The 14,802-nt window shown below is 40.0% G+C and overlaps 4 protein-coding genes and 1 non-coding gene across 5 annotated transcripts; 2 read left to right on the top strand and 3 right to left on the bottom strand.

Moving 5' to 3' along the window:
- Positions 1-5,420: 5,420 nt before the first annotated feature.
- BDF20DRAFT_t49 lies at positions 5,421-5,494 on the bottom strand. Its single transcript has one exon. It is a non-coding gene; the product is annotated as a tRNA-Arg (tRNA).
- A 452-nt stretch (positions 5,495-5,946) lies between these two features.
- On the top strand, positions 5,947-6,822 carry BDF20DRAFT_911593 (uncharacterized protein; the record flags this gene model as incomplete). The annotated part of the gene is made up of 1 exon (XM_053083845.1): positions 5,947-6,822. The coding sequence occupies one exon, from the start codon at positions 5,947-5,949 to the stop codon at positions 6,820-6,822; it is 876 nt and encodes a 291-aa protein (XP_052938300.1).
- A 1,619-nt stretch (positions 6,823-8,441) lies between these two features.
- On the top strand, positions 8,442-9,005 carry BDF20DRAFT_911592 (uncharacterized protein; the record flags this gene model as incomplete). The annotated part of the gene is made up of 2 exons (XM_053083844.1): positions 8,442-8,628; positions 8,719-9,005. The coding sequence occupies 2 exons, from the start codon at positions 8,442-8,444 to the stop codon at positions 9,003-9,005; spliced, it is 474 nt and encodes a 157-aa protein (XP_052938299.1).
- A 74-nt stretch (positions 9,006-9,079) lies between these two features.
- Positions 9,080-9,448, bottom strand: BDF20DRAFT_816987 (uncharacterized protein; the record flags this gene model as incomplete). Its single annotated transcript, XM_053077214.1, has 2 exons — positions 9,080-9,192; positions 9,265-9,448. The coding sequence occupies 2 exons, from the start codon at positions 9,446-9,448 to the stop codon at positions 9,080-9,082; spliced, it is 297 nt and encodes a 98-aa protein (XP_052938298.1).
- A 351-nt stretch (positions 9,449-9,799) lies between these two features.
- BDF20DRAFT_971947 (CPSF A subunit region-domain-containing protein) lies at positions 9,800-14,230 on the bottom strand. The gene is made up of 5 exons (XM_053085033.1): positions 13,702-14,230; positions 13,103-13,588; positions 12,651-13,014; positions 10,368-12,549; positions 9,800-10,291 (listed from the first exon to the last, which is right to left on the bottom strand). The coding sequence occupies exons 1-5, from the start codon at positions 13,925-13,927 to the stop codon at positions 9,902-9,904; spliced, it is 3,648 nt and encodes a 1,215-aa protein (XP_052938297.1). The 5' UTR covers positions 13,928-14,230; the 3' UTR covers positions 9,800-9,901.
- Between the last annotated feature and the right edge of the window lie 572 nt (positions 14,231-14,802).

The following is a 14,802-nucleotide window of genomic DNA, read 5'->3' as shown; positions in this document are numbered from 1 at the left end:
CAGTAAAGTTGAAGTGTGCCTGATGAAATCTTATTTGTTCCAGTACACTATAACTGGTAAAGGCAGTAAATCTGGATTGTTTCTCAGATTGTTATATGAATTAGAGGTCAGAACGTGTCACTCTGTAAGTCCTTAAGAGACTAGGCCCTCCCTTCAAGTTCATAGTTATTCGTCTATTCCAGAGCAGATTGATTTGCAATGTGTTATCCTGGCAGATCCTGAGCGATAATGCAGTTGCATCCATAATCCGACCTCTATCGGCCACCAGTATGGAGATGATAATAAATGCTAGTTAGAAAGATATACTCGTACGTGGTGCTCTTGATTGCGTGAACAGCAGTTTTATTAATGGAGAGTGAATGAGCTTTTAATCTTCAACCATGCTTTATTCCAGACGAGGAATCGTACCGAGAACGATTACCTTCTGCTTGTTGAATGATTACGCGGTACGAAGTAATATATCAAACTATAAACCTAAGCGTCATATAGTCTTTGTTAACATAGATAAAATATACTATGATGAAGATTATCTTGATCCATCATGTAATGACTTGGCTGTGAGTGGAGATTATTAAGACCAAATAAAACAGGAGTAAACTAAATACTGGTGTTAGCAACGTTCCTGAATATAACTTGTTCTAGCAAGACAGGTGGATAAACACTCACTGAAAAATTCATTATAACAATACGTAAGGTAGTTTTAGAAAAAGAACAGATAAAAACACTGATAATGTAGTGATTACGGATGTGAATTATGTTTATATACAATTAGAGATGAAACCTCTCTAATGGATAGCCGCTTATTATGTTAGTCATTACATATTGGACGCAATTGAACGCACCGCTTACCAAACGGGAAGGAAGCTATAAACATTGCTCATATCTGTGATCAAAGTTTCATGTTAAAATTGGTGAGGCGTAGTGAATCACTCCCTATAGTCATGCAAAATCTTCACCTTCATACCACAAATACGACACATGGGATACAATTATAGGAAATGCTAATTATAGTAGAACAGGAGAAATCGTCTGAACCCAGAGGGGAAAAGCCATTAACGAGAGCAACCAACAAAATGTAAAACATCCTCAGTAAATAACGGCAAACAGGCCACGTCCATTGTCGAGGGAATATGCATACAAGGTACAGGGATAACAGAAGTCTGGGGGAATAATTTCAAATACATTTGGTTTTTTTTGGTTTTTTTTTTTTTTTTTTTTTTGCTTAAATTCAGGTTACAATTTTATTATTTGATATGAATTCAAAAGGGCAGTAGGTAGATAGTTAAGTATTTAAATGTGAGAAAGGAAACATTAAGGTGAACTAGTACACATATGGCATATAAAGTTTCAGCAAGACAGCTAGCCTGTAACTTGCTGGGATAGAGACTCTCCACTTTGTAGAGAGATCTTATGGGTAACCGAGGACTGAAACCGTTGTAAAGCGTTGTCAGTAGACTAGGATTCGACATTAATGATCATGTACCAGTGATATTTCCATAGAGTCTCCAATATGTTGCCTACTAATTCTAGTGTATAGTTCTCTGTAAAAGTATTATCATTTCGTAGTTTCAGATTGAGCAAAACATGCCATACGTTTGCAGGAGACCGTAAGACATGAGAGAGAGAGAGCTGAGACAAAGCGGCTGACCAAAAAGACCATTTCATAGGGCAGCCAACCACGAAGTGAAAGTCATCCTCAATGGAGGCTGGACATAATTTACATGTAGGCGAAGGTCAAAGCCGAGAACGGAGACGATGTAAAGATGACTGAGTGCTTAGAGAATCACGTAACAACCGCCATCAACATGTAACGACTTTATGAGGCAAACGCAAAGACCAAAAAACTTTCCAAACACTAGGATGACAAAAACCAGATGGGCAAAGATAAGGAATCTGTGGGATGCCAAGCGTAGCGGACGGACTTGCCAGCTTCTCTTTCAGGTACCGCTGTGACCAATACTGCCGTAAGATACCTGGAGTCAGTTTGATGAACGAGAGTGCCTTAGTAGCACTGATTTGGATCCTCCAGTGGTTGCATATAGGAGCCCAGTGAAATACATCAATGGTAACTCTCTGAGAGGACCGTTGAGAGGCACTCGTGAATCGCATGTGAGGCGGTGGGACATGCTGTAATAAACCTTGAGGCATGAACTTTTTGAATTGAGGGCGCCATTCAATGGGATTTGGTTAGTGTCATAGTGATCAGCGGATTGTAGGTGGATTGGCAGACGCAAGAGCAAAACGTAAGGGTGTAACAAAGTCACTGGCGGTTTTTGGTCGAAGTATACGCTGAACAAAGATAAGCTGAAGGGCTAAATGTTGCTGATGGATGTCAATAATACCTAAGCCGCCAAGATGCTTGTGTAAACATATGGACCTCCAGGAAGGAGCTGGACGGAATGATAGAATAAACTTACGAACGACAGTACGGATGTCATTCAGCCAGTATTTTGGAACCGGAACTACTCGTAACAAATGCCAAATTTTGCTCAGAATTTGTGAATTAGCCCCTAAGGACAAGCCTCGGACTGAGAGACCGCGCTCCTTCAACTTAGTGCAATGGAGCTGAATGACATGTGTGATACGATTAAGGTACGATTTCAATTGTTTGGGTGACGAGTAAAGTGGATAGCCCAAATGGCGAACAACCGAAGCACTATGTTTGGTGTGGTATTTGATGCCTTCCGATTGGGCAATGGTAACCCAGGAGGGGCAGCTTTCCCCAGACAGCGAGACAATATCGGTCTTCTTCATATTCACCTTTGCATTACTTGCTGCGCCATACAGTGTCAATATATGCCCCAAAATAGGCCACTCTTCGGGAGAGGACAAGAAGACCTCCAAATCATCAGCATAACTAAGTAATTTGAATACAGGCGAGCAATGCCACTGAATAGGACTAACATCCTCCCCTGTTTCCGGGTGCTTAATAACGGGGGTTTTAGCAATGGAAATTTCCTTTGATTTAAGAGGAAACAGTGATACACCTTGTAAGGGAGAGACTAAAAGAGTACGGAGAAAAGGTTCGAACATTAAATTGAAGAAGGGAGATAGGATCACCTTGACGTAAGCCGCGACCTTGCAACAAAGGCCTTCCTAAAAAACCAATTGATGGAGGCGAAAATTGCGGTTGAGAAGAATAGGGACGATAAAGCGGAAATCAAATGTGTGGGGAAACCGAAGTGTAACAATACCAAGCGAAAATATTGAGAGTGGACACGATCATACCCTTTTTTTTTTTAATCAAGCATTACGGCCACTGCAGTAGCAGCACGAGGATCAGTACTTCTTCGAAAGTTGTCCATAATCGTCAGGTTGACCCAACCGTTATCAGAAATCAAGCGATGTGGCATAAAGCCTGTCTGATATGGGTTGATTAAACTTGGTAGAACGGTGTTGAAGCGATTGGCAAGTAACTTTGTGAACAGCTTGGCATCCGAATTGATGAGTGGCAAGGGTCGCCAGTTGCTTAAATAATGTGGGGTCACCTTTCTTGAAAAGCAGTACCATTCTAGTTTGCTTCCACGACACAGGTATATTGCCATGTAGTGCATCGTTTAACACCATCAAAAATAAGAGCCTTAGGGAACTTAGTGAATAAGAACTTGTATACTTCAAAGGGCAACCCGTTTAATCCTGGGCTTTTAGCATTAGGAGTGTGTTTAACGACATCAAGCAAGTCAGCGGCTGTAAAATCAGCCCCCATTGTACTAGAAGTTTGTTCAGATAATTTCACATCGTCTGGAATATTTGCCAGAAGGGAGTCAACTGCAGCTAGGTCAATTTCCTCAGGTGAATACAAATAACTATAAAATCGGTGAGATTCCTGCAAGAGCGCGGGAGTACTTTTCAGCAACCGGCCAGTAACACTGCACCGTAATGCATGAATGGTCTGCTGCATTTGTCGTAACTTAATGGCCCGATAGAAATATTTTGTATTTCTTTCCCCTTTTTCGTGCCACCGGGTAGCGGATCTAAGTGATACTTTTTCCATTTCATCCTTGGCCTCCTTCTCCAAGGTAGCATTCAATTGTTGGATTAGTATTTGTTGGCGTGTGGCATTTTGTGGGTGACTATCCGCAAGCAAGTGCTGAAGCTCCTGTTGTATTTGATGAAGATTCCTGCTTCGTCTCTTTTTAAAACTATGAGAGAAGCTTTGACAGGTATCTTTTAAAGCGCGCTTCAGACTTTCCCATTTTGTCTGTGCAGCTGTGTCATTAAGTGATTCAATCGACACGAAAAATGAGTTGATAATATCTGTCAATAGTGTAACAAAAGTATCATTTCACAAGAAGGAAGTGTTGAAGCGCCAAAAGCCGGGGCCAAGATCGTCCCTTTTCGAAATCAGATCAATTTGCAATAATTGATGGACTGTCCAAGAAGAAGGTAAGTAGGTTTGCTGAGGATTGGAAATACGAGGCTGGTGAGCCTTGTTGCAAAAAATGTAGTCGATGGTAGAGGTATGGCTGCCACGGTGGAATGTTGGTTTACTGTCCGAAAAGCAATTGTCAAAATTATCTATAAGCCATTGATGCCAAGAGATGAACCGAGGATCATCACATCGATCAATAAGCTTCAGCAGAGATAGATTGAAATCGCCAAGTAAAATAGAAGGTGATTCAACAGGCACAGAGGTGGCAAAATGGGAGGACAGAAACTGTTCTAGAAAGGGCAGTCTGTCTGCGGATTGTGCAGGACCATAAATGTTGAGTATAGAGCATTCGATTTGTTGTAATACTTGATTATATATCGTAGCCCTGATACACCGTTCATCTAAAGAAACGGTAGCATCATGAATTGTGAGGTTCTTGTTTAAACATATGATAGCACAATGTTTGGTGAAAAGCACCGAACAATGTGGAAATAAATAAGATTGAAAGTAGTTATGTTGTTGTTCTTAAGATGATCTTGAAGATAGAAGGCTGAAACTTCCTGTAAACATAAAATATCTAAAGAGAGGGATGAGGATTTGAGATATGATAAAAATACTCTTTGAGTGTTTTTATTAGCATCCTTGAAAATAGTACGGGCATTTAAGGATGCGACGCGCACTGGTTTTTTACTCATTACCCTTACGGGTGTTCGAGGTTGTTGTGTTGGTGGTGGTAAAATCTTGACGGCTAGGAGAGGTGTGCTTTAAACGATCAGAATTACATTTAACAGATCTAGTAACAGGCGATTCGGTAGACATAGCGGTAGTGGATGAGCGACGTAAGATGGTTCCAGGTTCACTCGTAGAAATGCTGTCGACATCCATTGATGATCGAATCTCTATAGGGGCATATTTAGAAGCAGCAGTACCATCTACACCTCCATCAAGGGGAGCAGCGAGGGTAGGTACTACTTTTGTTCGCGATGATATCTTCTACTTTCAACGGCATAAAACTACGCGCACCGCGAAAACAAAAACTTTTAAAAATTACCCGATAGGGGGGTCGAACCCCTAATCTTCCGTTTAGAAGACGGATGCCTTATCCAATTAGGCCAATCGGGCTTGTTGTTTTCTGGAAATTATCGTAATAATAATATAAATTTAATTATTTATTGTAATCACGTGCCTTGTTCGGGATACCGTTGATCTGTTCGGTATGAAAGTCAGACTGATTTCGTCGAGTCTTTATAATCAACAATCCGAATTCTCTTTATATACGTAAACTCCTTGCTAGAAGTTATACAGATCCATCAATTGTGCCAGATATTTGCATTTTCATTTATTTTAGAATAACTTTAAAGCTTATAATTGAACAAATTATGCTTGTTATCGCCTGTTGTTCGTCTAACGGTTGTAAATGTTTGGGCCATTTACTCAGTTTCGCGAGCCGCAATTTTGCAACTTACTGATACAGAATGTCTTACTGATTTATAAAGAGGGTTGAAAAAAAATAAAAAAATTCTAATAATTTCCTTGCTATCTCTTCAGTTTTTCTTCCCTCCTACTTTCTGGTCATGTCCTACATTTCCTCTTTAAATCTACTTACAGATGACAGCCCTGTCCCTCTATCTGAAGAAGCTTTGAACGAAGAGCTTGCATTATGGGCGAATGCGCAGTTTACGTTCGATACAAATCAGAATACAGCCGTTCACAATGATCCGTATAAAAGTATTTCAGAGCAACCTAATCTGTTTGCTAGCTTTTCTGGCTATCACGAACTCGACACTACCAATACACAAGCAAACAATAATTTGAATAGCAACACTCTTATCAATTCTTACGGAAGTATTAACAGCAATACTACCAATTTCTTTTTTCAAGAAACCCCTATTCAAGAGAGTTCCCGTCCTCAGTCGAGTGCTACACCATTACAACAGCCACAATCACAACCACAATCACAATTCCATTTACACAAACAACAAAACCCTTTACCGCGTTTAGCACCTGCTCCAACGCCACAGAAAACAGCAAATAATGTGGTGTTGAGCCAGCCTTTATCTCCATTGAGTGCAAATGGCCCGAATAACACGTATAATTTGTCATCCCCCTCAACGTCCTCTTTATCATCCCCTCGCCAGCTTGCTACTTCGGTGCCCACAAATCTCAGCAATAAAAAAAGGAAGACGCTTGTTAAAGATAGACTAACAGAAGAAGATAAAGAAGCAATTGAAGAAGATAAAAGAAGACGGAATACGGCCGCATCAGCAAGGTTTCGTATGAAAAAAAAGCTACGAGAGCAAGCTTTAGAAAGAACAGCCAGAGAAATGACATTGAAAGCAGAGACACTTGAGAAAAGAGTGGTAGAACTTGAAAAAGAAGTGAAATGGCTTCGTGCCCTAGTGATAGAAAAAGATCCCTCTCTACTGCCCAACCGATTGCAGCTCAACTAATTTTGTATTTAGTATAATGATTATTAAAATAAATTACTCGACGTCTTTCTGTATAAAATACAGCCTCGTATTATCTGTTTACTGATAAGTAATGCTATACTGATGTCAATAACGACCTTAACCGACTCATTTCGCTATATACGATACATCTAAAGCTTGGGCCCTTCCCCTCCGCTAAAAGGAAATATATAGTGTATCGTGAATTGTGTCTAGATATGTAAAGGTTGCGTGATTACACTTGCGGTGCATTTTGATTGGTTTTTATGGATCATTTTGTGAACATTCTAGGATGAACATCTCGGTGCTTTTTAACCCATATATGTTTCATCTATAAGTGTATCAATGATATCTTGATATTTATGGACACAAACTATTTCGTAATCGTTTGATTAGTCTTCTCCGCATCCTACTTTGATTATATCACGTAAAATAAGGTATATACATTAATATGCTGTACAGTTCATCACAATAATTAGTCGCCTCCCAATTTTTGCACTCGACAGGTAGAACACTCACAATACCGATGAACGCGCATTAGGACAGCACCTTCCCCAACATTCATCTAAAGGTCTACTCAAAAAATAAAATAAAATAAATTGCAAGGCTAATCATTACTGCTATGCTATGCTTATCTGAAGTAGGCTTCAGGGCACTATTACATTTGTTATTATGGCGCACTGTGCAAAATAAGTGTCTTGTCGTCTTAACATACCATAAAAAATTAAGCTTCAATTCTGCTGTCAGCTGGGTAATTGGACGCCTTGATTTCTCTATTTTACGTTGTTGGCAATTTCTCCAGTTAATTCACGGTGCTTGTTTTGAATGTTTTCATATTGTCATGTTAGCGTCTTTTGAGCAGCTTGCCCTCTCCTTTCGAATACAGTAATTTTCTCGATTTTTGCATGTTTTAAGCTGTAGCATGACTTTCGATAATTTTTGATGCTTGCTAAGTTTTTCTAAGTAACCGCTTATTTTCTTTATCATTCAATTCTATTACATCATCTTACACCACCGTGCTCACATCTACCTTCATTTTCCATTTTATCACTTGTTGACCGGTAGTTTATCAACTCTTATTAAGCTGATGATGACAAACCTGCCTTGAAAAAAAAAAATTGACGAGTGCTGAAATCAAGGGCGATTTTATTGGTATTCCTCCGTGTTACAATTATCAAGTGTTCAGAACACTCACTCTTAACCACAACAAGCATATACAGTATTGAATATGATTATCACACAATTTGAAGGTTCATTGTTATAGTCACACTTTAAAAAGTTTTTTTTTATCGGTGTCAACAATGGTAGTAGAATTGATGACATAAGAAAAAGAGTTAAGGGGCACAAGTTATGCTTTTCTGCCTTCTAATGTTTGCCAGCGGTTCCTGATTTTTCTATGCAGAAAGCGCATCCATTTCTCAGGATGCTTGTAAATCGTAACCACAAATAAAGCAATAAGAGGAGCTTCTTTGCTGCTTCTGCGAGAAATTGTCATATCTTTTAATCAGGTGAACACAAACTTTCTTTCCAATGAAAAAAAAAAAAAAAAAAAAAAAAATGAAAAGGAAAAAAGAACACTACTACACCTTTCAGTTTTGTTTGGATACAAAAATAGGTCCAACATGGATGTAGAACTTCATGCTCCCGAGAAATTCATCGTTTGTAACAATGACAAATGCTCAAGCCTATTCAAATATCTCGACCTTTCAGTACATACATTTGTGGACGGACCTGATCCGAGAGATCATCTCGCAAATGAGCGCAATTTATTAACTTGGTTGAGGACAGGAACGACGCTTGCTTTAATAGGTAAGCAAAACAAAGATGAAAGGACTTACCCATCATATGGTCCTGTGTTGATATTAAATAGTGGGATTTGTACCTGACCAAGATGATTAGGATTTATCACATTGTTAGATGTATCAACTAAGAATTTTGCGCCTTCCAATACTTTTCCATGGACAAACAAGGAACCAGCAAATTTGAATACAAAGATAATTGCCTATATTTTCGTTGCTCTGGGATTTACTTGCTTTATTTTCTCATTATTCACTTATTTCAGAAATCAGCGGCAAATTGTAAGAAGGCAGTACTGGGTTGGCCATGGTTGGCTAGGGTACGCAGTAGCGTCCATTATCACAGGATTTGTAGTGTTTATCATGATCATGGCTTTGATAGAGATTTGAGAGTGATTCGAACAGATAAGATCAAGTATGTTTCCTTTTTTCTACAATATGCAATAAAGTGATTCTCCCCTCTACTACTTTCCTTGTGCAAGCTTAGACATCATCGTTCTATAGATCAATTTTTCTTTTTCTTCCATTTGCTTATTTGCTGTCTGTACTTTGTTTAATTCTTGTTTTACAAGAGCATCTATTTCGAACGTACGAAAAAGCTTAATACAAAACAAGCACATGCACATGTCAGTCTAATCATACTATGTACCGTCTGGGTTTTCTTTCAAAACTTCTTCCAGTAGCTCTTTCGCTTTATCTGTATTTTGCAGTCGCAAATGTGCTTGACCCATTCTGAATTTTGATTTTGTATTATTCTTATCAAGCTCAATAGCTTGCGAAGCATAGTATAACACTCGATCCCAACGATCTTCTTTCGCAAAGACAGCGCACATGTTGTTGTAGATCATCACCAGTTGTTCGTCACATTTACTTTTGAACTCCACGTCAGGATTTCTGCCATGTACCGCTTTTAAATACAATAACGCTTCATAGTAATGCTTCAAAGCTAATCACGACAAAACGAAGCGGTTCATTCCCTTGTCTATTACATTACAAAAAATAAATATATTTTTTGTTTTACCTTGTTTGAAGTCTTTGCTTTTAAACGACTCGTTGCCCGATAGACGTAGCTCAACACCTTTATCAAAGTTTTCTTCAGGAGTAACCATTTTTTTGTGTTTAAAGTAAAAAACGAAAGGAACAAAGAGTTGCAATTCTATCATCCACACACTTTTTTTTTTGTCTCTTTTTTCTTTCTTTTTTTTTTCCATTTCCCAAAAGGAGATTTTTTATTATTTTTCAATAGAGCATTAAAATTTTCATCGTGATATGGATAGATTTATGGGTTAAAAGGATGAGCGTACACGCATATCTTCAATCTTCTTTTGTACATCAGCTACAGATCGATCGAGTTCTTCAGCAATCACACGCTTCTTTTCTGCAGGCAATGAGTTGAATTGCTCACATAAATCGCCGTCAATCACTGATTTTACGGGTATGTAATAGCTTCTATAAAGTAAATGTTCTCGTCCAGCAAGGGGTGCAGCTTCTGCTCTCATATGCATTTCAAGCATTTGGAAAAATTCAACATCTTCTTTGGAAACAAAAGGAATATACACGGAAATGGAACCTAGTAGTGATGTCGTTAAAAGCACTTCACGTGCACCTGATAATAATGCTGTTCTATGGATCGATGTGATAATATCGCCAGTGAAATATTCACACAGGCTTTCAACCTAACAGACGCAGATCCGAATGTCAAAAGACCAACTTTTCCCCATACACTCGTTTATGTATAAAAAAAAAACCTACCTTGTAAGGAGCGCCGTGTAAATATCCTTTTTCATGATAGATACGGTTACCCGTTGTGTCTTCATCAATTTCGTTCGAGACCGATTGCGGCAGACGATTCACAAAGAAATTACCGAATTTATCCCCACCGGCTACTGTCTCATAGTCAACCATCGTCGACGCTGTCATCCAGCGGGGCACTGTATCATCAGCAAAGACGACTAATCGATTATCCGTATGTTTATAGATCACATAATGTACTGATTCTTGTATGTCGGTAGCAATCACACGATGACCTTGTGTGTGTAAACCCACAATGCAGTTGGGCAATGTCTTTGTTTCACACTTTCTCAACATTTTCTTTTTACCTATATCGTAAATTCGGAGCGCTTTGCCTACACCGACGAGCAAACGGCCCTGGAAAGCCAAGAGAGCATGCGGTACATCTTCGACCGGTGTGCGATGGATAAAGTCAAGTTGCAGTGCACCGGTTTCTTGATTTTGTACGATGCGATAGACACGCAAATAACCCGCAGTAGCTGACCGTGGTTGGAGTTTGACGTTCTGTCCTGTACCTACCACGACAAACTGCTCTGATGGATCTGCTGCGTGAGGATTGGTACGGAATTGTACCATAGCAATACTGAAAGCGGCTTCGTTTTCTTCGAGTTCGATGGTTTGCACAATGGTGCCTTGGAAAGGCTCCACTAATTGAATACAGCTTGCCCATTTACCGGGAGCATGACGGACGTGACCAAATTGCAACACGTCAAGGTCTGTAATCTCAGGATCAATTTCAAACCCTTCCTGCTCTTTCTCCTTGAGTCCCTTGATTTTTTCTTCCGGGGAAAAGGTGGCATGATCACTCTGCACAATCACAAATGTATTCGTAGGCGCGTGAAGGGCAAAACTTCTCGGTGTGTACCTTAGAGGAATGGCAATTTGGTTAAAGATATTACCCAGCTTTTCGATCGTGAAGATTCTCAATGTGTTTCCTGCGACGGCAACGACACCTTCGGGGCATTGTTCACTAATGAACGCACTACCGTATTCCAACATCTCGTAACTGAGGGGTGTCAAATAGAGACGATTTTGGAATGTGTAACTGACCCATGGCTTTGTGGATAAAGCCAAAACGGCAGGATGCCCTTGGATCTTCATTTTGAATAGTTTAACACTCTTTGCTCCTAGGAATCGTGTACGCGTATCTGACAATTGGCCTGTAATGGTGTCCAAAACGGTGCGAAGCAAGATGCCGTTGGATAAACCGATATTCAAATAGGTGGTGCCATGTCCTGCTTCTACACCTGTATCCATCATTTCTACTATACACAAGCTGGAAGGAACGCCTTGAAGAGCCTGCATCGATACGGCTTCTAAACAGTTATCAGGGTCCAAGCTCAAAATACGCACTGTCTGATCTTCACAACCGACCGCGAGATAACGTGAGCGTTGACGGCCTTCAGGAACATCATCTAAAGACAAAGCAGACACAACAGACGTCATCCTTTTACGCTCTTGGTGTTCATTCAACTGATCCATGTTGTCGAGCTCGAAATAGACAAGCTCACTGTTGGACAAAGCAATCACCACCTGACGACTGTTGGTAGCGGCTCCAGTGATCTTTAAACCCTGAGGTACCTTCCATTCGTTCACTCGACCGCCTGCACGTATATGACGGATCCCTCTTGGATGCACTTGAACAAGAGCATCATGTCCTAATTGCTGCACTGCTAGTGTAGGTTCGTTGGTCGAAAATCCTGTGTCCTGTACTTCTTCGACGGTCTCGCCAATCGACAAGACAAGTGTTGCGTTAGCAAATGATACCACGATGTATTTATGAAAATCGTCATCCGCTTTCAGCTTTGTGGTCCACACAGCACTGGGATTACCAGGAAGTTCGCTCACAGCTAATTCGGCGGCTTCTAATCCTTGGTTGAGAATACGGAAAGTAGATCGCGATCCTCTACCACAGAGAGAGTAAATACGCGGTGACTCTTCGTCTGCCAAGTTCAATACCTTGGCGTCCATCAAGGGTGCCATGGAATTGAGTTCATCGACAAGGGATAGGTTCTTTAAAGGTCGTGGTTTGAAGTAAACAAGCGGGATTTCGTCCTGATTTGCTTCGGCCTCCATATAATCTGCAGAAGAGATTTCTGGGTCATCATCATCGTCACCCAAGCTCTCAAAGAAGTAATGATGACTATAAAAAAAATAATAATACAAGGATGGATGAGAGAGGGGGTAAAAGAGCTTGTTTTCTGTGATCAAAAAAAAAAAAAGAGGGCGTGATAAGATACTTACTGATTGCCAAATTCATTGGCAGCGAATAAGAAACCACTCTTCAAAATACATAGGGAAGTGGCGACGGGGATGGTATCAAAATACTTGATGGTTAAACCATGAATAGCGCCTTGATCATGATCCATGGTCACTTTATACAAGTCGCCGTCCTCGGATTGTAATAAAAAGAAAAATTGAGCCTTTTTGTCCACACGCATTTTGTGTACTGCATAAGTGACAATCATGATGCCTCTGGTAGGATCTTCCAGTGGTTGAGCTCGTCGTGGAATTGGAATACGGAATTCGTCGTGTTCAGGATGTTTGTAGGAAATGAAGTTTTCAGTACAAACCAAGACACCAGAAGGACCATCATTCCCTCCAGGCACTGTTGACACACCCCCACAAACATAGAGAAATAAAATGAGTGATCACTGACCATGATTTCCCCCCCATCAACCGCTTCTGTTCCGTACCTGGTATGAGTAAATTGGCTTTACGGTCTACCACCTCGCTCCATTTTCTTACAACATGATTTAAACCCAAGTCCAGTTCATAATAAGTCAATGTCTTTTCTGCATCTTTTGCTGCTTGTCCGGTAGGATCGGTATCGGCATCAGAATAATCCACTTCCAAACAAGCAAAGACAGGATTTTCGAAACCTACATCAACGCCTACCATATGATGGTGAATGACATGGCTTTTATGCGCTTCGAGCGGTGAAGAAATAGTCAAGTTGGCAGCTGAATCGCGATTCAAAATGTAGACTAACTTTTGCTTTTCGACAGCACCGATCATGACAGCACGACCTTTTGGATCAGCTGCTAAATATTGACCGGGCACAATGCGACGGCAACCTGTTTTACCAAATGTTTCTTGATGCACTTTCTCAAAGATATTTTTGGTAGGGTTATATTCCAAGATGACAATGCGTCCTGAATCAGATCCAACAACTACATAATCTAAAGACGGAAAGCAAGGAAAGAACAGAGAGGCGCATATATCAATATATTACCGAGAGAAGAAAAAAGATGGGGAAGGGGAGGGGGGAGGGTTATTGAGATGGTTCAGTTACCTTTGCTACCACCTGTCAATCGGAAAGGTGCTAAACTACGTATTAAACCAAAACATTCATGTGAAAGAACTGTGTGTACTTTGCCAGTGTTAGCATCAGGTCGTAGTAATTCTAAGCGTGTTTGTCGCGCTACAATAATTTCTTGTTGTCTGGTGCCCGAGAAATTGCCGTGAATCGCTTGATTGATGGCTGTCGCTGGATTGATGGTGATATTGTACAAAAACATTCTTTAATCGTTTGTCTGAAGGTTGTTGTCTGGATTTATTTAACGAAATAGGTAGAATCTATGTATGCTCTTCTTCTACTTTCTACCTTTAGTATTTTTACAGCACGTTTTTCAATAAAGATGAGTTATTAAAAGACAAGAGTCGAAAAGGTAAAAAAGTCAACAATCAATAAGAGAAGAAAAGTAAGAAATCCCTTGAGGTGTAAATTCGATAGACTCTTTGACTGAGATTCAAAGAGTGGCTTTTTTCTTCTCAACTTATGCTGGCATGAACGAGCCAAATGACTACGCCTGGGCTAAGAAAAAAAAAAAAAAAAACCTGCAACAAATATGAATGGTTTGTCTAAAAAACTCTTTTAAAGCCGATCATGATGCCTCCCCGCCTGGGTCCGCTTTTGCTGAATCAAAACCTTAATATATAAATTGCTCGTGCCGGTTGTTCTAACTTTAGCTAGCGGTTGTACTCTACTTATTGATCATGTTGTTTTGTTAGGAGACTCCTTCTATAGAATCTATAGGTTTATCTGCCATTTTATGTGCTTGATTTATAAACGCGTTTACTGCATTTTTTTTACAGATAAAAACATAAAACTGACTATTTTGTTGAATGTGTTTGGAGGGTATGCATGCTGTCTTTTGCAAACCGTAACGGAGAGTAATGTGTACAATAAGCATGCAAAGAGCGGCTTGGTTCTCAAAGAACGTTGCTTCAGTCCTAGAGAAAGAGCTCTATACGATATACAGGAGAAAGAGATAGCTCTGTCATCCCGTTTTAGGCTAGGTAGAGATACCAGCTTCTGGATGAATCGCAAAAGAGAACGAGTAGTATTAAGATAATGAGTGGATGCCCAAGGTTTGCGTTGAATGTCAATCAA

The sequence above is a fragment of the Mycotypha africana genome, assembly GCF_025528875.1.
Source record: "Mycotypha africana strain NRRL 2978 chromosome Unknown BDF20scaffold_3, whole genome shotgun sequence".
Classification (NCBI taxonomy): Eukaryota; Fungi; Mucoromycota; class Mucoromycetes; order Mucorales; family Mycotyphaceae; genus Mycotypha; species Mycotypha africana.
This window is presented reverse-complemented; position numbering and strand designations above follow the sequence as displayed.

Coding starts and splice junctions, on each gene's coding strand:
- BDF20DRAFT_971947 (XM_053085033.1), bottom strand. CDS start 13,927: ATGTTTTTGTACAATATCACCATCAATCCAGCGACAGCCATCAATCAA. Junction 13,015..13,102: donor AGCCAATTTACTCATACCAG/GTACGGAACAGA, acceptor GTGTGTCAACAG/TGCCTGGAGGGAATGATGGT. Junction 10,292..10,367: donor TACACGGCGCTCCTTACAAG/GTAGGTTTTTTT, acceptor TGCGTCTGTTAG/GTTGAAAGCCTGTGTGAATA.